Below are 24269 nucleotides of genomic sequence, written 5' to 3'. Positions count from 1 at the left end.
GACCACTGACACTATCATCTGTCACATGCTCACATCGACAGTCAAACACAAAATGTTCGGTGACATATTGATTAGTCGTTCCACTTGCAGTATGTCCACAATACTCTATTCACACACACTCACTCACTCACTCACTCATTTCAACACCTCTCAAGAAACAAACAACCTGTCATGTGAATTTACACTGAATCTTCCAACAATTCGATTCTCCTCGACTCATTCCTCGATTCGTGAAAGTAGAGAAGGTGAGGCAACACACAGTGAGCCATTGAAAACCATATGAACAAATATGATTCATCAATCAATCTGGTCTCTCACTATCAACCAATCGGAACGTCCGATCCCTACAATCCACGCACATCGGATCGGTGTGCTCATATCAGTCATTCAGTCGGATAGTCACTCACTCACCCATTCATTCATCCAGTCAATCAGTCATTCAGTCAAACACACTCCAACATTGTGTTGAACACATTTGCTGAGCACTCGTCAACTTTGTCTAATCATACAGCATTGAATGATGCCAACAATTCTTATTTATTATTCACACGATCATTATCGTTGTTATGATGATCATCGTCACGTGCATATATGGCCGACTACTGATATGTGAACTCTGTCTGAATATTGTTTGAAGAGTTGTTCGTAAACGGACAGCGTTGATTGTGTTTGTGCAAGTGGAGTGGGATGAGATGAGATGGTGACATACTTCGTCTTCTCATTCCGATGTGTGAATGGATCAAGTGAAGTGAGTGGTGGAAGTATGTGTTGAGAAATAAATTGGTTGTGTTGATCAGTGTAGTTGGATAGTGTGTCGGTGTTGGAGGATGTGTGTTGTTGAGGATTGTTCTATGAACTGGTGTGCTTGTTGTTGGTGTCTGTCTGTTTGTTAGAATTTTGATGTTTGTGTTGATGTTGATATTGGATTGGTCGTGTGTTGTGTGTGTATTGTGGATGAAGATATACTTGTGAGTGTGAATGGATGTGATTGTGCGAACCCACGTCGCCGGAGTAGCTCAGTTGGGAGAGCGTTAGACTGAAGATCTAAATGTCCCCGGTTCGATCCCGGGTTCCGGCAGGCGACTGGCTTCCACTTTTCGCCGACACGTTCTACCGCTATCAAACATCATTTGCATCACTGTAATCACGTGCCACCACTAAGCGATCCTCCTCACAATCCAATCTCGTGTTTTCACTTGAGCTCCGTGTAACATTCCACATTCCCCTCCATCACACCTCCACTCACATTCAGTCTTTCACTCTCCTTCCATTTAGTTCTCTCTGTCGTAGTCTGTCTTAATGGTCAGCACATTCAGCTGGTCGCAGACCGTAAATGATGATGTTTAATGAACCAGGTGGATTGTTGCATGTACACAATGAATTTGATGGAAATCTATTGTGATTCAATGTGTAGGTTCATATTGACATGCATGTATACACACACAGTCACACACACATACACTTGCGCACACATGAATCCTCTCGCTCACTTACTCACTCACTCACACAAAGGAACAAATATATGTGTGACCTTGCAGTCTGTGGAAGTAAGTGAAGAGTAATATGTAGATGAGTGGTGTTATTCCCAACACCTACGATTTCCTGACAATTTATCGGTCGGTAGATCGGTAACTGTGACTTCTCAGTCCAGATAGTGTGAGGTGTTGTGTATGAAAATGCGACGGTAACCGGTTTGTGTGTGTGGGGGTGGGTGGGTGTGCGTGGATGAGTAGGATGTTGCTGCAGTCGTTGTTGATAAAGATGATGACGATGATAATGATGGTGTTGATGATGACAATGGCGTTGTTGGGTGTGTTGTTAGTTGAAGTGGTGATGAGTATGCTGGAATAGTGAGTTCACGATGCTTGTGTGATGAATATTGTTGCGTATGTGTTGGTGAATTTGATATTGACTGTAGTATTATGTGGACATATCGTGTATGTGCATGTTGGTAGTTGTGAGTGGTGATGTGTGTAATTCTGTTCGACAATTGATTGTCCCGCGTGGTCTAGCGGTTAGGATTCCTGGCTTTCACCCAGGCGGCCCGGGTTCGACTCCCGGCGCGGGAGAGTTTTCACACCCAACGCCAATCTACACAACACTCATCTCTAGATCTACACCAACAAGCATTTCCCGACCACTGACACTATCATCTGTCACATGCTCACATCGACAGTCAAACACAAAATGTTCGGTGACATATTGATTAGTCGTTCCACTTGCAGTATGTCCACAATACTCTATTCACACACACTCACTCACTCACTCACTCATTTCAACACCTCTCAAGAAACAAACAACCTGTCATGTGAATTTACACTGAATCTTCCAACAATTCGATTCTCCTCGACTCATTCCTCGATTCGTGAAAGTAGAGAAGGTGAGGCAACACACAGTGAGCCATTGAAAACCATATGAACAAATATGATTCATCAATCAATCTGGTCTCTCACTATCAACCAATCGGAACGTCCGATCCCTACAATCCACGCACATCGGATCATATCAGTCATTCAGTCGGATAGTCACTCACTCACTCACTCACTCACTCACCCATTCATTCATCCAGTCAATCAGTCATTCAGTCAAACACACTCCAACATTGTGTTGAACACATTTGCTGAGCACTCGTCAACTTTGTCTAATCATACAGCATTGAATGATGCCAACAATTCTTATTTATTATTCACACGATCATTATCGTTGTTATGATGATCATCGTCACGTGCATATATGGCCGACTACTGATATGTGAACTCTGTCTGAATATTGTTTGAAGAGTTGTTCGTAAACGGACAGCGTTGATTGTGTTTGTGCAAGTGGAGTGGGATGAGATGAGATGGTGACATACTTCGTCTTCTCATTCCAATGTGTGAATGGATCAAGTGAAGTGAGTGGTGGAAGTATGTGTTGAGAAATAAATTGGTTGTGTTGATCAGTGTAGTTGGATAGTGTGTCGGTGTTGGAGGATGTGTGTTGTTGAGGATTGTTCTATGAACTGGTGTGCTTGTTGTTGGTGTTTGTCTGTTTGTTAGAATTTTGATGTTTGTGTTGATGTTGATATTGGATTGGTCGTGTGTTGTGTGTGTATTGTGGATGAAGATATACTTGTGAGTGTGAATGGATGTGATTGTGCGAACCCACGTCGCCGGAGTAGCTCAGTTGGGAGAGCGTTAGACTGAAGATCTAAATGTCCCCGGTTCGATCCCGGGTTCCGGCAGGCGACTGGCTTCCACTTTTCGCCGACACGTTCTACCGCTATCAAACATCATTTGCATCACTGTAATCACGTGCCACCACTAAGCGATCCTCCTCACAATCCAATCTCGTGTTTTCACTTGAGCTCCGTGTAACATTCCACATTCCTCTCCATCACACCTCCACTCACATTCAGTCTTTCACTCTCCTTCCATTTAGTTCTCTCTGTCGTAGTCTGTCTTAATGGTCAGCACATTCAGCTGGTCGCAGACCGTAAATGATGATGTTTAATGAACCAGGTGGATTGTTGCATGTACACAATGAATTTGATGGAAATCTATTGTGATTCAATGTGTAGGTTCATATTGACATGCATGTATACACACACAGTCACACACACATACACTTGCGCACACATGAATCCGCTCGCTCGCTCACTCACTCACTCACTCACTCACACAAAGGAACAAATATATGTGTGACCTTGCAGTCTGTGGAAGTAAGTGAAGAGTAATATGTAGATGAGTGGTGTTATTCCCAACACCTACGATTTCCTGACAATTTATCGGTCGGTAGATCGGTAACTGTGACTTCTCAGTCCAGATAGTGTGAGGTGTTGTGTATGAAAATGCGACGGTAACCGGTTTGTGTGTGTGGGGGTGGGTGGGTGTGCGTGGATGAGTAGGATGTTGCTGCAGTCGTTGTTGATAAAGATGATGACGATGATAATGATGGTGTTGATGATGACAATGGCGTTGTTGGGTGTGTTGTTAGTTGAAGTGGTGATGAGTATGCTGGAATAGTGAGTTCACGATGCTTGTGTGATGAATATTGTTGCGTATGTGTTGGTGAATTTGATATTGACTGTAGTATTATGTGGACATATCGTGTATGTGCATGTTGGTAGTTGTGAGTGGTGATGTGTGTAATTCTGTTCGACAATTGATTGTCCCGCGTGGTCTAGCGGTTAGGATTCCTGGCTTTCACCCAGGCGGCCCGGGTTCGACTCCCGGCGCGGGAGAGTTTTCACACCCAACACCAATCTACACAACACTCATCTCTAGATCTACACCAACAAGCATTTCCCGACCACTGACACTATCATCTGTCACATGCTCACATCGACAGTCAAACACAAAATGTTCGGTGACATATTGATTAGTCGTTCCACTTGCAGTATGTCCACAATACTCTATTCACACACACTCACTCACTCACTCATTTCAACACCTCTCAAGAAACAAACAACCTGTCATGTGAATTTACACTGAATCTTCCAACAATTCGATTCTCCTCGACTCATTCCTCGATTCGTGAAAGTAGAGAAGGTGAGGCAACACACAGTGAGCCATTGAAAACCATATGAACAAATATGATTCATCAATCAATCTGGTCTCTCACTATCAACCAATCGGAACGTCCGATCCCTACAATCCACGCACATCGGATCGGTGTGCTCATATCAGTCATTCAGTCGGATAGTCACTCACTCACTCACTCACTCACCCATTCATTCATCCAGTCAATCAGTCATTCAGTCAAACACACTCCAACCTTGTGTTGAACACATTTGCTGAGCACTCGTCAACTTTGTCTAATCATACAGCATTGAATGATGCCAACAATTCTTATTTATTATTCACACGATCATTATCGTTGTTATGATGATCATCGTCACGTGCATATATGGCCGACTACTGATATGTGAACTCTGTCTGAATATTGTTTGAAGAGTTGTTCGTAAACGGACAGCGTTGATTGTGTTTGTGCAAGTGGAGTGGGATGAGATGAGATGGTGACATACTTCGTCTTCTCATTCCAATGTGTGAATGGATCAAGTGAAGTGAGTGGTGGAAGTATGTGTTGAGAAATAAATTGGTTGTGTTGATCAGTGTAGTTGGATAGTGTGTCGGTGTTGGAGGATGTGTGTTGTTGAGGATTGTTCTATGAACTGGTGTGCTTGTTGTTGGTGTCTGTCTGTTTGTTAGAATTTTGATGTTTGTGTTGATGTTGATATTGGATTGGTCGTGTGTTGTGTGTGTATTGTGGATGAAGATATACTTGTGAGTGTGAATGGATGTGATTGTGCGAACCCACGTCGCCGGAGTAGCTCAGTTGGGAGAGCGTTAGACTGAAGATCTAAATGTCCCCGGTTCGATCCCGGGTTCCGGCAGGCGACTGGCTTCCACTTTTCGCCGACACGTTCTACCGCTATCAAACATCATTTGCATCACTGTAATCACGTGCCACCACTAAGCGATCCTCCTCACAATCCAATCTCGTGTTTTCACTTGAGCTCCGTGTAACATTCCACATTCCCCTCCATCACACCTCCACTCACATTCAGTCTTTCACTCTCCTTCCATTTAGTTCTCTCTGTCGTAGTCTGTCTTAATGGTCAGCACATTCAGCTGGTCGCAGACCGTAAATGATGATGTTTAATGAACCAGGTGGATTGTTGCATGTACACAATGAATTTGATGGAAATCTATTGTGATTCAATGTGTAGGTTCATATTGACATGCATGTATACACACACAGTCACACACACATACACTTGCGCACACATGAATCCGCTCGCTCACTCACTCACTCACTCACTCACACAAAGGAACAAATATATGTGTGACCTTGCAGTCTGTGGAAGTAAGTGAAGAGTAATATGTAGATGAGTGGTGTTATTCCCAACACCTACGATTTCCTGACAATTTATCGGTCGGTAGATCGGTAACTGTGACTTCTCAGTCCAGATAGTGTGAGGTGTTGTGTATGAAAATGCGACGGTAACCGGTTTGTGTGTGTGGGGGTGGGTGGGTGTGCGTGGATGAGTAGGATGTTGCTGCAGTCGTTGTTGATAAAGATGATGACGATGATAATGATGGTGTTGATGATGACAATGGCGTTGTTGGGTGTGTTGTTAGTTGAAGTGGTGATGAGTATGCTGGAATAGTGAGTTCACGATGCTTGTGTGATGAATATTGTTGCGTATGTGTTGGTGAATTTGATATTGACTGTAGTATTATGTGGACATATCGTGTATGTGCATGTTGGTAGTTGTGAGTGGTGATGTGTGTAATTCTGTTCGACAATTGATTGTCCCGCGTGGTCTAGCGGTTAGGATTCCTGGCTTTCACCCAGGCGGCCCGGGTTCGACTCCCGGCGCGGGAGAGTCTTCACACCCAACACCAATCTACACAACACTCATCTCTAGATCTACACCAACAAGCATTTCCCGACCACTGACACTATCATCTGTCACATGCTCACATCGACAGTCAAACACAAAATGTTCGGTGACATATTGATTAGTCGTTCCACTTGCAGTATGTCCACAATACTCTATTCACACACACTCACTCACTCACTCACTCATTTCAACACCTCTCAAGAAACAAACAACCTGTCATGTGAATTTACACTGAATCTTCCAACAATTCGATTCTCCTCGACTCATTCCTCGATTCGTGAAAGTAGAGAAGGTGAGGCAACACACAGTGAGCCATTGAAAACCATATGAACAAATATGATTCATCAATCAATCTGGTCTCTCACTATCAACCAATCGGAACGTCCGATCCCTACAATCCACGCACATCGGATCGGTGTGCTCATATCAGTCATTCAGTCGGATAGTCACTCACTCACTCACTCACTCACCCATTCATTCATCCAGTCAATCAGTCATTCAGTCAAACACACTCCAACATTGTGTTGAACACATTTGCTGAGCACTCGTCAACTTTGTCTAATCATACAGCATTGAATGATGCCAACAATTCTTATTTATTATTCACACGATCATTATCGTTGTTATGATGATCATCGTCACGTGCATATATGGCCGACTACTGATATGTGAACTCTGTCTGAATATTGTTTGAAGAGTTGTTCGTAAACGGACAGCGTTGATTGTGTTTGTGCAAGTGGAGTGGGATGAGATGAGATGGTGACATACTTCGTCTTCTCATTCCAATGTGTGAATGGATCAAGTGAAGTGAGTGGTGGAAGTATGTGTTGAGAAATAAATTGGTTGTGTTGATCAGTGTAGTTGGATAGTGTGTCGGTGTTGGAGGATGTGTGTTGTTGAGGATTGTTCTATGAACTGGTGTGCTTGTTGTTGGTGTCTGTCTGTTTGTTAGAATTTTGATGTTTGTGTTGATGTTGATATTGGATTGGTCGTGTGTTGTGTGTGTATTGTGGATGAAGATATACTTGTGAGTGTGAATGGATGTGATTGTGCGAACCCACGTCGCCAGAGTAGCTCAGTTGGGAGAGCGTTAGACTGAAGATCTAAATGTCCCCGGTTCGATCCCGGGTTCCGGCAGGCGACTGGCTTCCACTTTTCGCCGACACGTTCTACCGCTATCAAACATCATTTGCATCACTGTAATCACGTGCCACCACTAAGCGATCCTCCTCACAATCCAATCTCGTGTTTTCACTTGAGCTCCGTGTAACATTCCACATTCCTCTCCATCACACCTCCACTCACATTCAGTCTTTCACTCTCCTTCCATTTAGTTCTCTCTGTCGTAGTCTGTCTTAATGGTCAGCACATTCAGCTGGTCGCAGACCAGACCGTAAATGATGATGTTTAATGAACCAGGTGGATTGTTGCATGTACACAATGAATTTGATGGAAATCTATTGTGGTTCATATTGACATGCATGTATACACACACAGTCACACACACATACACTTGCGCACACATGAATCCGCTCGCTCACTCACTCACTCACTCACTCACTCACACAAAGGAACAAATATATGTGTGACCTTGCAGTCTGTGGAAGTAAGTGAAGAGTAATATGTAGATGAGTGGTGTTATTCCCAACACCTACGATTTCCTGACAATTTATCGGTCGGTAGATCGGTAACTGTGACTTCTCAGTCCAGATAGTGTGAGGTGTTGTGTATGAAAATGCGACGGTAACCGGTTTGTGTGTGTGGGGGTGGGTGGGTGTGCGTGGATGAGTAGGATGTTGCTGCAGTCGTTGTTGATAAAGATGATGACGATGATAATGATGGTGTTGATGATGACAATGGCGTTGTTGGGTGTGTTGTTAGTTGAAGTGGTGATGAGTATGCTGGAATAGTGAGTTCACGATGCTTGTGTGATGAATATTGTTGCGTATGTGTTGGTGAATTTGATATTGACTGTAGTATTATGTGGACATATCGTGTATGTGCATGTTGGTAGTTGTGAGTGGTGATGTGTGTAATTCTGTTCGACAATTGATTGTCCCGCGTGGTCTAGCGGTTAGGATTCCTGGCTTTCACCCAGGCGGCCCGGGTTCGACTCCCGGCGCGGGAGAGTTTTCACACCCAACGCCAATCTACACAACACTCATCTCTAGATCTACACCAACAAGCATTTCCCGACCACTGACACTATCATCTGTCACATGCTCACATCGACAGTCAAACACAAAATGTTCGGTGACATATTGATTAGTCGTTCCACTTGCAGTATGTCCACAATACTCTATTCACACACACTCACTCACTCACTCACTCATTTCAACACCTCTCAAGAAACAAACAACCTGTCATGTGAATTTACACTGAATCTTCCAACAATTCGATTCTCCTCGACTCATTCCTCGATTCGTGAAAGTAGAGAAGGTGAGGCAACACACAGTGAGCCATTGAAAACCATATGAACAAATATGATTCATCAATCAATCTGGTCTCTCACTATCAACCAATCGGAACGTCCGATCCCTACGGATCGGTGTGCTCATATCAGTCATTCAGTCGGATAGTCACTCACTCACTCACTCACTCACTCACTCACTCACTCACCCATTCATTCATCCAGTCAATCAGTCATTCAGTCAAACACACTCCAACATTGTGTTGAGCACTCGTCAACTTTGTCTAATCATACAGCATTGAATGATGCCAACAATTCTTATTTATTATTCACACGATCATTATCGTTGTTATGATGATCATCGTCACGTGCATATATGGCCGACTACTGATATGTGAACTCTGTCTGAATATTGTTTGAAGAGTTGTTCGTAAACGGACAGCGTTGATTGTGTTTGTGCAAGTGGAGTGGGATGAGATGAGATGGTGACATACTTCGTCTTCTCATTCCAATGTGTGAATGGATCAAGTGAAGTGAGTGGTGGAAGTATGTGTTGAGAAATAAATTGGTTGTGTTGATCAGTGTAGTTGGATAGTGTGTCGGTGTTGGAGGATGTGTGTTGTTGAGGATTGTTCTATGAACTGGTGTGCTTGTTGTTGGTGTCTGTCTGTTTGTTAGAATTTTGATGTTTGTGTTGATGTTGATATTGGATTGGTCGTGTGTTGTGTGTGTATTGTGGATGAAGATATACTTGTGAGTGTGAATGGATGTGATTGTGCGAACCCACGTCGCCGGAGTAGCTCAGTTGGGAGAGCGTTAGACTGAAGATCTAAATGTCCCCGGTTCGATCCCGGGTTCCGGCAGGCGACTGGCTTCCACTTTTCGCCGACACGTTCTACCGCTATCAAACATCATTTGCATCACTGTAATCACGTGCCACCACTAAGCGATCCTCCTCACAATCCAATCTCGTGTTTTCACTTGAGCTCCGTGTAACATTCCACATTCCTCTCCATCACACCTCCACTCACATTCAGTCTTTCACTCTCCTTCCATTTAGTTCTCTCTGTCGTAGTCTGTCTTAATGGTCAGCACATTCAGCTGGTCGCAGACCGTAAATGATGATGTTTAATGAACCAGGTGGATTGTTGCATGTACACAATGAATTTGATGGAAATCTATTGTGATTCAATGTGTAGGTTCATATTGACATGCATGTATACACACACAGTCACACACACATACACTTGCGCACACATGAATCCGCTCGCTCACTCACTCACTCACTCACTCACACAAAGGAACAAATATATGTGTGACCTTGCAGTCTGTGGAAGTAAGTGAAGAGTAATATGTAGATGAGTGGTGTTATTCCCAACACCTACGATTTCCTGACAATTTATCGGTCGGTAGATCGGTAACTGTGACTTCTCAGTCCAGATAGTGTGAGGTGTTGTGTATGAAAATGCGACGGTAACCGGTTTGTGTGTGTGGGGGTGGGTGGGTGTGCGTGGATGAGTAGGATGTTGCTGCTGTCGTTGTTGATAAAGATGATGACGATGATAATGATGGTGTTGATGATGACAATGGCGTTGTTGGGTGTGTTGTTAGTTGAAGTGGTGATGAGTATGCTGGAATAGTGAGTTCACGATGCTTGTGTGATGAATATTGTTGCGTATGTGTTGGTGAATTTGATATTGACTGTAGTATTATGTGGACATATCGTGTATGTGCATGTTGGTAGTTGTGAGTGGTGATGTGTGTAATTCTGTTCGACAATTGATTGTCCCGCGTGGTCTAGCGGTTAGGATTCCTGGCTTTCACCCAGGCGGCCCGGGTTCGACTCCCGGCGCGGGAGAGTTTTCACACCCAACGCCAATCTACAAAACACTCATCTCTAGATCTACACCAACAAGCATTTCCCGACCACTGACACTATCATCTGTCACATGCTCACATCGACAGTCAAACACAAAATGTTCGGTGACATATTGATTAGTCGTCCCACTTGCAGTATGTCCACAGTAATCTTTTTGCATACACTCATTTGAGCAAGTGATCGCTTCATGTTCATATTAGTACATGTACACAGTCTTCAGACCAACCTCATGTGCTCGATCTTATCGGTTTTCTGTAATCTTTAACGCTGATATTTTACTATAATTGTGTGAGATTTATAACTTATGATTTATATAGATTTATAATATATGATTAATTCGTAAATAAACTGGACTGATATTTTTATTGTCATTTTCAACCTCACATTACAGTTTATGGTTTACAGTTTCATTTTCCGATTTTTTTCTTGAAAATTTTTTTTATATCCATTCCGCCAGTGTAGAATTTATTAATAGGAAGGAATTTATCTATTACTCTGTAAGGAATTTTCTTAGACAGCCATTTTCTGGTATCTGGAGTCAATAGTTGTTGAAAACTGTTAACCGCTAGTCTTAGCCTTCTTTATCGACAGAACGGAGTTAATCCATTTCAACCATGATCCTGCCATCCTCAATCGATTGGACAAGTGCAAGGGTTTATAGGTACATACAAGTACGCTCCGCACAGATATGAGAGTGAACGGGGAAAAGATTCCAAAGAGTTTTCTGTATATCCAAACGGTAGATGGTGTTTTGCTGGATGAAAACTGCATACGTCTCCAGAAGTCATTTGTCACGTACCGGATAAAGTTCCATCGAGACAGAGACATGGAGAAGAAAGTCGACCAAAACCATGGAGCGCAGAAACGACAGTTTAATTTTGGTTAGAAAGTACTCACTATGAACTATTGTGAAAAACACTCTAAACCGAAAGGCAGCTGAATCTGGCGAAAAACGATAGCGATGTATGAAATGTTAGTTGATTTTATAGCTTAGTGTGATGCGCAAATTAATTGGAATTGTAGGGACTGGTACTATGTCTAGCCTACATAGGTTATTCTAGCTTCTGAACAGACCAATCTATTGGTTCTTCACAAGCCATATTTTACCCTGTCACTTATTCGCTTATTAATCTTGACTGTTTTTTATATGATCATATGTGTGTAAATTACTTACTCTACTCATCATATGTCTGTAACTTATTTTTTGTGACTACAAATGTTGATTCACTCTCGGCTAAATTGAGTTGGCTCGCTCACCCTCTCTATTGAACATTATCTTGTTTTGCTTCGCTTTACGATCAACGATTGCACGAAATATATGTATTAAAAAATCCATTTCCGTATTCGATTTATTTAATTCCGTTATTCACTAACGCGATTCAAGTTGATGATTATGTACAAGGGTAGCTAGGATGTATATTTCAACATCAATCATTCGATAACGATCATTAGTCCGATTTCACTGGAGTCAAATAAAACGCAACTGAAAAATTAACGTCCATCTCCAGCAATAAAAACCACCATATAATACAACTCGATATTCTCATAAATACCTTCGAGACAAAACTTCTAGCAACACTGAGTAAGTTCTGGTCCATACAAAAAAGGAGCCATACTTTTTACTATGAGAAAGATGAACAGGTCAAAAGCGGCCTAGTCAAGTTGATAGAAGTGGATGCCGACCATAGATCCTACAAACTCCATCAAAAGGGAGGTGTTGGGAGGATAGGACCCTTATGATTGCACGGCCATTGAGTTATCGAATGAAAATACCCTGACTGATTCATTATTAACTGTTCAACTTTAGTACATGACTCAAGAAGACGCCAGAAGTTCCTCATGCAAATTATATGTAAGTTCTTGCGTTTTCATTACTGTACATAGTTGACCCAGTTCTTTGAAATATATCTTATCACCAACATATCCTTGTCGTAATTTAAGTTAAATTAAGTGAAGTCCAGTAGTGGTTAAAAAGTAACAAACAGAAAAACGTAATAAAATAGTCTACGCAATTTCTTTAAAAGAAACAATCTAAAAAAAGATATTTTACTATCGATTGAATTATTCTTTAGTGAAAGGCATCATATTACAAAAAAAAGAAAATAATCCCCAGAAATACATAAGCACACATACAGACAAACACAGCAACAACAAAAAAAATCATCATTGAAAGTTAATCTAAATTATAAAGTAACATCCAAAACATAAAAACCTACTGTAATATTGATTATTAATGATACATAAAGTATTATTCCATTTAACAATTTCAATCTGATTAGTTTGTTTAATAGTTTCATGAATTAGGATATAATATATCATAATGACCTGGTCTATACAATAATGTAACTGGTGGTGAACTATTATTCTGTTTATAATTATTAATAAAAGAATTTTTATCATTAGATACTTGTTTATTGTGAATATCATGATCATTATTGCTTGTTTCACCGACATTATCTAATAATAAATCACTATATGCAGGAAATTCGATACGATTTAATTCACCCGATTGTTGACAATTTTCTACATAAATAGGTAATTCAACAGCTAATGCTAAAGCAGCTACATGTATATTATCTGATTCACGGGCCATTGGTTCAACTTCCTGTTGTTGTTGTTTTTTAAACAAAAAAATTTTTTAAAAAAAAGTTAAATATAGTAATTCGAAAATTGCAAGTGTTTTTTTCTATCCACAATTTAAAATATATTGTCAATCAGTCAGCTACAACGCAGGGCCAGGCACATATATGCATCGGTCCAAGTTGCCATACCTCGTTAGTACAACAAGATAAACACCGAATTCATAGTAAATAATTTAGTGGTGGTAATATAGAAAAGAAAGATTGTATATAAGGATATAGTATAGGAAGAAAGACAGATCTGGAGCGATTTTAATCTCACGGTTTAAAGGAAGACAAAAAATGTATACACCTGCGCCATTGTGATCGAGTCTGAGCCATGTCACACACAGTCTCCGACCATTGGTTACGATAGTCACGCGGACCCCAACCAAGTAGTCTGCATCTACCAACATGACTCAGACTAGAAGTTAGTGACTTCAAGCTCTGATGCCATGTTTTGGTTTGGCCGCCCCTAACTCTCTTCCAACCATCCCCAATACTAGTCAGCATAGCGCGTCGTGGTGATCGGTGTTTAGGCATACGTAACACGTGGCCCAACCATCTCAGTCGACAAAGATTCATGACCTCATCAACTGATTTACCATTATTCCCTAATACCCTGTGTCTAAAATATATTGTGGAAAAATCTTGATTATATTTATGATGGTAAATATCGATAGAATTTAAAAGTAATTTAATTTGATTCTCAACAGACTACTCAATTCACTAAACTATTAAATTGGCCACAATTTTATAACAAATATCACTTATTTTCTGAGTTTATTTACAAATATTTTACAGATAAGATTAAATATGTACAATTTTAAATTATAAGGATATCAGAAGGGGGTTTAGTGGAGATTTTAGTAATTTTATATAGTTGAGATCATGAATCAATTGAAGCTAGACCATCAGTGCTTCCAGGTTTTCCATGGTGGTCTAGCTTCAATTGATTCATGATCTCAACTATATAAAATTATAAGGATATGTCAAGGTTGTATGGTAAGTGAACTGTGAATATTAATGAGTTATAGAAAATACGAGGATTATCAAAATAAGTCGAAAACTTATTGTCCATATATAGTACAATCATTGTAAATAAACATAAGTTAAAAACATATTATTGTTCAGCAAATAGAACTCTTTGTGAAGATTAATTTTTATTTGGTCAAGCGTTAATAGCTAAATCAGACAGCAGATCGCATTTTTTTAAAAAGTCTTAGAATCTAGTGTTGATTATCATTATAAATACTTGGAAAATCTTATGCGAAATCGATATACACGAATTTGCACAAGAGTTAAAAGGTGTCAGCGAAAAGTCAAAAAACTCATTAGTATGATAATGGTAGAACTAATAATAGTGAATTCTACCCAGCTTTAGGTTACATTTAAGGTGTGATTGTTAGTGATATCAAATAGTTGCACAAAGCCAAAGTAGGTATGGATAGGATTCAAAATTGGGATTGAATGCTTTCATTAATAAGTTACCGCTATACTTAACAAATAGGCTACCTCCGTACAAGTCATAAATTAACTGGAACTTTACACTGTAAATTCATTTTTAAGTCTGATTAATCATATATGAATATTAAATTATCAGTAAGAAAACAGGCTGTTTTGTTTGTATATAAGAATATTAAAACTAACAAATCGTATCAAATTAGTAGAGAAAGTAATATTGAAATGCACACTAAACATTCATTCAATTTACAGTTGTCAATATACCTAACCTGTAGTACTGACAAGACTTGTAATTGCCTATCGAATATTAAATATACAGTTTAAAATATCCTTAATATCTTTGACCGATTGTTGAAGTGTGATGGGAACACTATGTAAGGAGGATCAAAATTGAAATAACTGATACAAAGCTTATACAACTTTTGACATTTTAATGACCACATCAGCGTGTTAAATTGATTGTATTAGAGATTACTAGAAATTGGTTTGAATCCTCTAATGAACAATTAGGATAAGATATGATTAAGTAACAATACGTATAGTCGTTTGTTATTTTTAGTGGAGTAGATATATTACAGTTATCCGTCCATAATGTTTATATTATTAAAAAATTATAAGTTATGATTTGTAGTAAGTAAGGAATGGTGCTTATGGATTGTTCGACTAATCGAGACAACGCTGATCGACTAACTGTTGTATCCCGTGGAGATTTATGAATGATAACTTCGAGAACTATCTATGGATAATATGATATGTATATTTCCTATTGTATATTTGTTAAGTAACTAAACTATTCATATTCGTGTCCCTTTTATTATGAGCTTTATTTTGACCCATAGACTATTATAATACGATTTAACATTCTTTAGTTATCCTCAGTCTATTAATTACTGTTCCCCTATTCACAGCCACATTTGGCCAAATCTTGTACAAATGTTATTTTCTATTTTATGGTACAATGTGGTCTGTTTGATTGGTATATAAACCCAGTATGTTTGTGAATAATGATTCATATTGCAGAGGCTATTATTGGTGTTCTGGACTTAACTGGCTGGACTAGGCAGATAGCAGGACTGACAAGCAATCAACACTGCTCATACGGCTTTTGTGTATCATAGGGTGATCGATAAATTTACTCTTCTCTAATTGGGCGGTCATATCACGTTCATATATATCAACTGGGCAAGAACGCAAACACACGATATAATAATATCTATGATAAATTAACTTACTGTTTCACAAAACTGATTAATTGTTTTACCTTCATCAATAAAATTTACAAAATATCCAGCGTTTTTTTGAATGTACGCAGAAACTAAAAGTCTAAAAGCGATACAATTTAAAATCAAATTAAATTAGTAATAATTAAAACGAAAATAGAATGAATAAAGTTAATGATATAAATTATTAGATTTTGACTTGATGTTATCATGTTTACCGCGAAATTCGAATGTCATGAATGTGACTCATTAACGGGTGATAGTGTGGGGGGCGGAGGTTGCATATTTCTTATCAGTAGTCCTAAACCAGTAACAGAAAGTTTATTTATTCCACATGTAATACCAGTAAGATAACTAAATCGAAGACTAAGTGAATTAATATGCTTTGCTTTACTATACAAGTAGCATAATGACTATTAACAGTAAATAACTGCAGTGTGGTCTACTTATATCCATATAAGTAGTATTTGGTGACGGTTAGACATAGAATATATTTTGGCAGAAGACAGATAAGGAAAGAACTGAAATGAAGCGCGATTGGTAGAGAAATGCACAAACAATGAAATTAGAGAGGATGGATTGATATTTACAGAAAGAACAGTTAAGATTGAGACAATTGATTGTTATTTTGCAAATTAACTGTTTGCTGTATAGTTATCAGAATTTAGTGAAATAGTCTGTAATTTGTGCTGAAGTACATTCGATTGTCCCCAACCGGTGTTTTGTTCACTATATAATGTATGTACGTACTGAGAAGTATTTTTTTTTGAATAATTGAAACAAAGTATACTTAGAAATTTGTAGCACTACTGAAATGAATGAAACATAGAGATGAAAAATATTTCACCATCTTTGTCTGAACACATATCATTGATTTTATCTACAATAAAATATCTGATAAGTGACAGAAAGTCGACGTATTTTCATCAAGCATTTCAATCTCATATTAATTTCTATAAATAAATCATATGTAATAGTTTACCTTGAAGCATTTCATCAATAATTAAAAAAACGGTCACTCCGCCCTACATGATTCCAGACCAAATGAGCAAGATAATACATGATGAAAATCAAACGTCCAATCATTTAAACATAATGATGTAAAAGTTGTGGAGAAAATACAAAACATTCACACTTTAATATTACTTTGCTAAAATTCATGCTGCAGATGATAATTTTAAAACAAAACGATTGAAACACTTAGCTTAAGCAACGCAACAATATTAAAAGAAATCAATTAGTAAGTTACAAATTTATTTCCTACCATCTGAAAAGAAACAATTCTATAGGAAAAAGTATAGAATAGCTAACCGTAAAAATACAACATAATAATCTGAATATGCCTGATCGTTAAAAACTCCTTCTAATTCTTCCAATGTACCACCATCAACAGTAAACCGATCCACCATCCCGACGAACTAATATTCATTATGAAGAGAAGTATACAAAAACAGAAGAAACAAAAAAGAAAGTGAAAGAAGGGATTTATGCTTCATATTTAATAAATCTGTAATTTATTCACTGAATAGAAATTGATACAATGTATTTATCTGTATCGATTTACTAGTACATACATTCATCTATAAATTAAAAAAAGAACTGCATTAACCAGTAAAACACTGGTGCAATGGTGACTTAGTAATTAAGGCATTCACTTTCCATCTAGTAAAGTAAACAAGTTCGAGCATTGAATTACTAGTTACTTCAGTCTAGTATAGCCAGGTAGTTTCAATTGGAGTTCATAATTAAAATTTAGCCAAAAGTTCAAAGCCATACTTGGCAAATGAATTACATTATTTAAAGAATAAATAGGTTACTTGAAAAATACTCGTTTATGAGGAAAAAAATTGGTAAATGTAGTTGGAGGCACTGAGAAAAGAGCTCCTGTTAATTTTTATTTGTTTGAGTGAATATTTACCAATCTACATGTACGTGCCTAAACACATATTGGGAGAACTGAGAGATAGGAGTACATGTTCGCCTTTCCGAGCACGTTCCAAAGAATTTGAGACTGAGAGATACAACGGCTCTAAATAGTGCAATAGATCGGTATTTAACTCACCAGATGTACTATTGACATTCAACAAGCCTTCGAGATTATTAGCAGACAAAAAAAACAGCGTCTCTCAGGTTTCTCAAAGCACTAGCAATAAACTTATCACTACCTTGGTTAAATATTTTGTCATTATTACTATTATTTTATTAGCGTTTATTTTGTTATGCGGTCTTCCCTTAGCTAATTCTTGTTTTATATACACAAAAACCATCCCTTCACTCATACATTTTCATTTACTGAATCCGCTTTACTTGTGTAAACTCTTAAAATCCTGTTCAATTATCACGTAACCCATCTTATCAATTTTTAATTCCAGTAATCTTATGTAAAGCCTTCCTACCCTCTAAAACTACCACACAATTTATCTCCGGCGTACGAACCAATTGTTGGTCACCGGCTACCATGGGACTGCATCTCCTCACGATGCTCCACTGCCTTGTGGGTCTGACCTTTAGGTCAAAGGCTCGAGGTGTGGCCCTCTAAGAAAACCACCTGCTTCGGTCTGGGCACCCAGGCGGTATCATAGCTCTCACACAAATAAATGGAATGACGCTTTATACTGAAAATACTATTCTCGCTCCTACTAAAAGTCAGACATTTTACATTATTGTTATTGTTATTATTATTTACCACGTCGCTTATTCACTCCCTTTTATTCTTAATTTGTGTATCCTTACTTTTCAACTTATGCAGCATCTCGCCCATGGTGGAAACTTTTTTCTATTTAAACAATCTCCAGTCACTGTCTGGTTGAAAGTGAATGCTCCTACCGAATACGAATACTGAACCAGTTTTTCTGAAACCACGTACGTCGTTTAAAACTGGCTTCCTTCAACGTTCGCACACTAATGCAGGTCGGACAATAGATAGGGTGGGCTATATCTTTGGAAAGTCTTAATGTTGACGTTTGTTGTCTATCCGAGACCCGTATTCAAGACTCTGGTGAAGTACTACAAATTAGCTCTCCGTCTGTCGCTTCCAAAAGCTTGTTTCACGTGCGTTTATCCGGGGACTCTGTGGCATCTTCGTCTGGTCTTACTGGCGTTGGTGTCGCACTAAGCGCTAGAGCTGGGACAGAACTAGTCGATTGAATCCCCAGTAACAGTCGGTTATGTGCTGTTAGATTAGAAAGTTCCATCAATGTGAGAAGAAACCGGCGTGAGAAACAATGTTCTTTTGTCATCTCCGCCTATGCCCCAACAGATTGCAGCCCGGATGCAATCAAGGACGAATTCTACCACCAGTTGATTGTTCTTCTCCAGAAAGTGAGCTCGATAGATATAGTAGTACTAGCCGGAGACTTGAATGCACAGGGGACCACACCCCGAGCCTTTGACCTAAATGTCTAACCCACAAGGCAGTGGAGCATCGTGAGGAGATGCAGTCCCATGGTAGCCGGTGACTAACAATTGGTTCATACGCCATTTGGTCCTTCAGGATACTGGAGCCCATGAACACCATTGGTTTGGAATCAGGGTTTTCCAACTCCCCGAGGCAGACTTTTCGTGTCCACCAACCCGGTTAAAGCGCCGGACATTCGCTTTTCCTCCTCTCAATTTCGTAAACAACACCACCGTCACGAGAAGGTAGTGAGTAGAACTTCCCTGACAGAGGCTGTATACGCGTGGCCGTGTAAGAGAATTTTGAGAGGGTGGGACCTCCCCACTCTCGGCCGTACCAGGGCATTTAGAGGCACGTCGTTTGTGTAACAACTATCGGGGGATAAGTCTACTTCCGATTGCGTCCAAGCTACTGGCTTCTGTCATGCTTCGTAGGTCGTTTAAAACCCGAGAAAGATTGACTCGCGAGGAGCAGGCTGGTTTTCGTTCTGGTCGAGGATGCATTGATCACATCTTCACCCTCCGCCAAATGTTAGAACACCGTCATATTTATCACAGGCCAACAATCGTAGTGTTTCTTGATATCAGGGCTGACTTCGACTCGTTGGACAGGACTGTTCTCCGGGATTGTCTATTGAAGGGTGTGTCTGGGAAGTTTATTAACATCTTAAAGGCCCTATATACAAACACCTCACACAGAATGAGGACATACGACTACCTCGCTTCATTGTCCCATACCAACAGTGGGGTTAGGCAGGGTTGTCCAATCTCACCATTCCTCTTCAACTTTGCCGTCGATAACATTCTGGAGACAACTCTGATAGATGTAAGTAATGGTGTTGATTTGTTGCCTGGAGAAAGACTTCTCGACCTTTAGTATGCGGATGATATTGTCTTACTTTGCGATGATGCCCAAGTTATGCAATCCGCACTTAATCAGTTGGCAATCAGTGTCCGCAAGTACGGTACAAGACTGACAGGATTCTAATCCTGTACTCACCCTGAATGATGATCAGATTGGAGTAGTTTGGAAGTTCGTGTATCTAGGTAGCTACATAAGTGCTGGTGGTGGCGTGAGTGATGAGATTAATTCACGTATAGTGAAAACCAGAGCGGCTTATGCCAATCTGGGCCATCTTTGGCGTCTTCGTGATGTTAGTCTGGCTGTAAAAGGTTGGATCTACAACTCATCGGTGAGAGCAGTTTTGCTCTATGCTTGTGAAATCTGGCCTCTCCGAGTTGAGGATGTTAGACGACTCTCTGTATTTGATCATCTTTGTCTCCGAAGGATCGCTGACATCCAGTGGCAACACCATGTTAGTAATGCAGAGGTTCGGCATCGTGCGTTCGGGTGCTTTTGTGCCCAAAAGGATAAAATATAGGAAAACGTATTTAAAACACTTGCACATTAGAAAGTACTTTTAAGAAATAAATGATAATTAATAATCATCTACCTGTTCATGGAAATCCTCCACAGTAAACTGTGTATAACCATTAGCAATTAGTGTATCTTTACACTCGTCACACTTCTTCTTGAATCTAAAAAAGGATAAAATCAACTTATCCAAGGTGTGGTAAATATGAAATTCAATTTGGAGTAAGATGTTTGTAGGTGGTGGGAAAAAAGTCCTAAACCTAGTTCTCAGTTCTGTCGAGACTCATCAGACAGATACATATGGGACCTCAATGGAGGATTTACTCCCTCAGACGAAATCTGTACTGTTAGTCATGGCAATTTCATACTTTCTTAATGGAATACATCAAAATTGATTTGTGTATATAGTACCATAGGTTTGGTTAGGACTGGGAAGAAAAATCATTTACATATTCGGGTCCCATATAGGACTAATTACAATCAATTCGGATTAACAATAATGCCTTTGACCATAATTTTGAATTCTCACAAGACAATGTTTTAATATAAATATATGTACATTACTCCTAAAACTCGTAATTTTTTTAATGATTTCTCTTCATACCTAATTATAAATAAAGTGAATTGGAAATAATTGTAATTAGATTAGTTACAGTGCCCACAGTAAATCAGCGACACACACACACTTCCGTTCACTGAATTGAGTCAAACTTGTTATATGATAACTGAAGATAATACCCGGTTGCCTAGAACAGAGTAGGTAAGAGGCGATTCAAACTTGAGAAACAGTTAAAGGAATTAGAATATTTTATCAAAAAAACTATTACGTCTATTTCGTTTAATAGTGTCTTGGTAAAACAGAGTCGCTACACTTAACAGAAGGGATAAAGTGGAAAAATCATGAAGATTTAGGGAAATTAATACACATAATATGTATCTCTTTTACGTGGGTAAGAAAATGACGTTTCATCGTAATTGTTCGCGACTTGGATTACAAGTCAAATTTGTTAACATCTGGAAATAGCAAATCTCACACTTTTCTCGAATCTTGGTTAGGAACTCATGATGAGTTTACCGGGGAAACCCAAAAACATTGACCTTTACTGAGTGTTATCACATCAAAAATCTTTAGAATGTATTATCAAACAAAGTTCAAAATAGAAGAAACTATGGTGACATACACAAGATATGTCTGGACCATCAGAGTTGAGAACCCTTCTTAGATTCAATGATGGACATAAATATAACTTACACTAGGTTTTGTTAAAAGTGAAGAGTTATGGGAGACGATAAACTGACATATACTAAACACCTTTGATGTAATTTCCTACAGCACTCTTAAGATATTATGGGACGACGGATATCATTATAATCGGAAAAATCTATATATAACCCTCCACAAAAACTAATTAACAATATCCTAATATAACTATTTATCACAAAGCATATGGTAAAAAGTTGAAACACAATGTATCGTCAAATTAAAAGCACTTATATCGTATACAATAGCAATATTTAGACGTAACTAATTGAAAATTGATGTGACAATTATTTCTAAAATATTACACAACCACCTTTATATATCCGTTTTATCCTAAGGTAACTACGGCAATCCCCTTGACCAGTGTTTGAGATTTCTTTGGAGAGGGTTGCACGCCTTACCACTAAGGTAATTGGACTTATTTCCCGAACCATTTCAAAAAACAAATTCCAATATTAAACTTTTATCGAGTGCGAATCCAGACCGGTAATGGGCCAGTGCAAAGCTTAACATTGAAGATCTGAGTCTATTGATTTACACTTAGTCTATTTAAGAAACCATTGCGGTAAACAGTGTTTACAAATAGTGGTTTGTGAAAAAAAGAGTGAAATTCACTTCAAAAGTTATTTATCATTTTGAAATTGAATTATTTGTTTATTTATTTAAGCACATAAATATTGGTACAAACAGGCACCAGATATATGCGCCACACAAAAAAATTGTCATTTCATTTAATTGTGTGAGGGCTATGGTACTGACCGGGTTCCCAGACCGAAGCAAGTAAAAGATTGAAACAAATAAATTATGTACATTAACAAAGACTGACTAAAAATATGATCATACTGAAAGTTGTAACGCAAGTACGGTTAGGAAAGTAACTGACACAACACGAAAAATACGAAGGTACAAAAACTAACAAACCTCCCAGCTTCTTTAATTAGCTTGCCATTTAGCAGGTACTCGATATACGCAAAACCAAATGCTCGATAAAAGCAGTTTCCATCACGTCGAAGTCGACGAATCCCTCGGTAATTTTGTTTCATAAGCTGTTGGAAATTAGGAAAATAAACCCTGTCACAGACCAATAAACAAAGCCTACTGAGAACACAATCATGACTTATTTGTATACACACTCATCACTAACTTGAGCGCACAAAAGAACGGAAATACAGTTGCTATCTTGGTAAACAATCTTCTACTTAATAATCTTAATGGTAAAAATTCAAACTGATCTAGCAGATTTTAGTTTGGTTAGTTGGTCTTCATTTAAAAAAGCTTTAAAATGACTTACAAATATCTTATGACATACAGTGAATACAAAGTATGCTTTTAATTTACTTAAGCATGAGTGCCAACGTGAAACTAGTAACACGATTGCACCTCTGAATGGCGCAATTAAGATACCGATCCAAACACGCTAAAATGGCTTTAGTTTTATTGCCCACAAAAATAAAGCACAAGCTTGTCAATAAAGCTAAAAAATGCGTGAGAGGCCGACCTCTGGGTTACTGAGACACACAGTAAGAAGACTATTTTGATTAGCCTACTAAGCCAACGTAAAAAGAATAATTCGTCACTAACAACTACCTTGAAATAAATGAAAAACAAATAATATAAGTCGTTGAAACAGATATAAGGACTGTTAGGTAGGAATATTACTTACATTAGAACCCGATTTGTTTGTGAGTTCCATATTTAGTCGCTCTAAAGATAGTGTAGTTTTGAAATAACTTAAGAACCACAACTAATAAGCCAAATAACACCCAGATAATATATCCATCAATGAAATTTATTTAACAATGAACCTATTACCCATAATACCATGCTGCACTAGAACCGCAGCAGATGACTTTGGTAAACCAGTAGTTTTCTACCACATTTGGTACTAGAAAACGACTAGTGTGAACCTTCGTTCTTTCTAATCCATGATTGTTGTTAAGCCGAAAAATACGAACCAATAAATAATACTTACCAGACACTACATGGGTGCAACGTTACTTAAAGCAAAGCATTTTGAAACAAGTTTAGACAGTTAAATATGATCGGAATCATCGAGTTGCGCTTTATATATTTAGGAACCGTAATAGACAGTCACTAACAAAAAAAACATAACAGCTTTTGTTCTTAAGCCACTTTGTAAATTTATTACGAAATTCGTAATTTCTAACCTTCAGTTTTTCCAAGTAAACTAAATGGCCAGTGAAGTCTTCATCGAGTGTCGAAAGTGGAAGTATTGCAGAAATTAGGCACGTAGACTTCAT

At 38.8% G+C, this 24269-nt stretch overlaps 1 protein-coding gene and 2 non-coding genes across 3 annotated transcripts; 2 read left to right on the top strand and 1 right to left on the bottom strand.

The window, feature by feature from the left end:
* The first annotated feature begins 5299 nt into the window (after positions 1 to 5299).
* On the top strand, positions 5300 to 5371 carry Smp_tRNA_00801_Phe_GAA.1.1. The gene has a single exon. It is a non-coding gene (tRNA).
* Positions 5372 to 10581: 5210 nt separating this feature from the next.
* On the top strand, positions 10582 to 10652 carry Smp_tRNA_01737_Glu_TTC.1.1. The gene has a single exon. It is a non-coding gene (tRNA).
* A 2055-nt stretch (positions 10653 to 12707) lies between these two features.
* On the bottom strand, positions 12708 to 24269 carry Smp_097810.1 (otubain-1 (C65 family); the record flags this gene model as incomplete). The annotated part of the gene is made up of 6 exons (XM_018790911.1): positions 12708 to 13279; positions 15989 to 16079; positions 17288 to 17394; positions 20827 to 20911; positions 22930 to 23054; positions 24177 to 24269. The coding sequence occupies 6 exons, from the start codon at positions 24267 to 24269 to the stop codon at positions 12968 to 12970; spliced, it is 813 nt and encodes a 270-aa protein (XP_018645923.1). The 3' UTR covers positions 12708 to 12967.

Source organism: Schistosoma mansoni, assembly GCF_000237925.1.
Source record: "Schistosoma mansoni, WGS project CABG00000000 data, supercontig 0013, strain Puerto Rico, whole genome shotgun sequence".
NCBI classification, from domain to species: Eukaryota; Metazoa; Platyhelminthes; class Trematoda; order Strigeidida; family Schistosomatidae; genus Schistosoma; species Schistosoma mansoni.
This window is presented reverse-complemented; position numbering and strand designations above follow the sequence as displayed.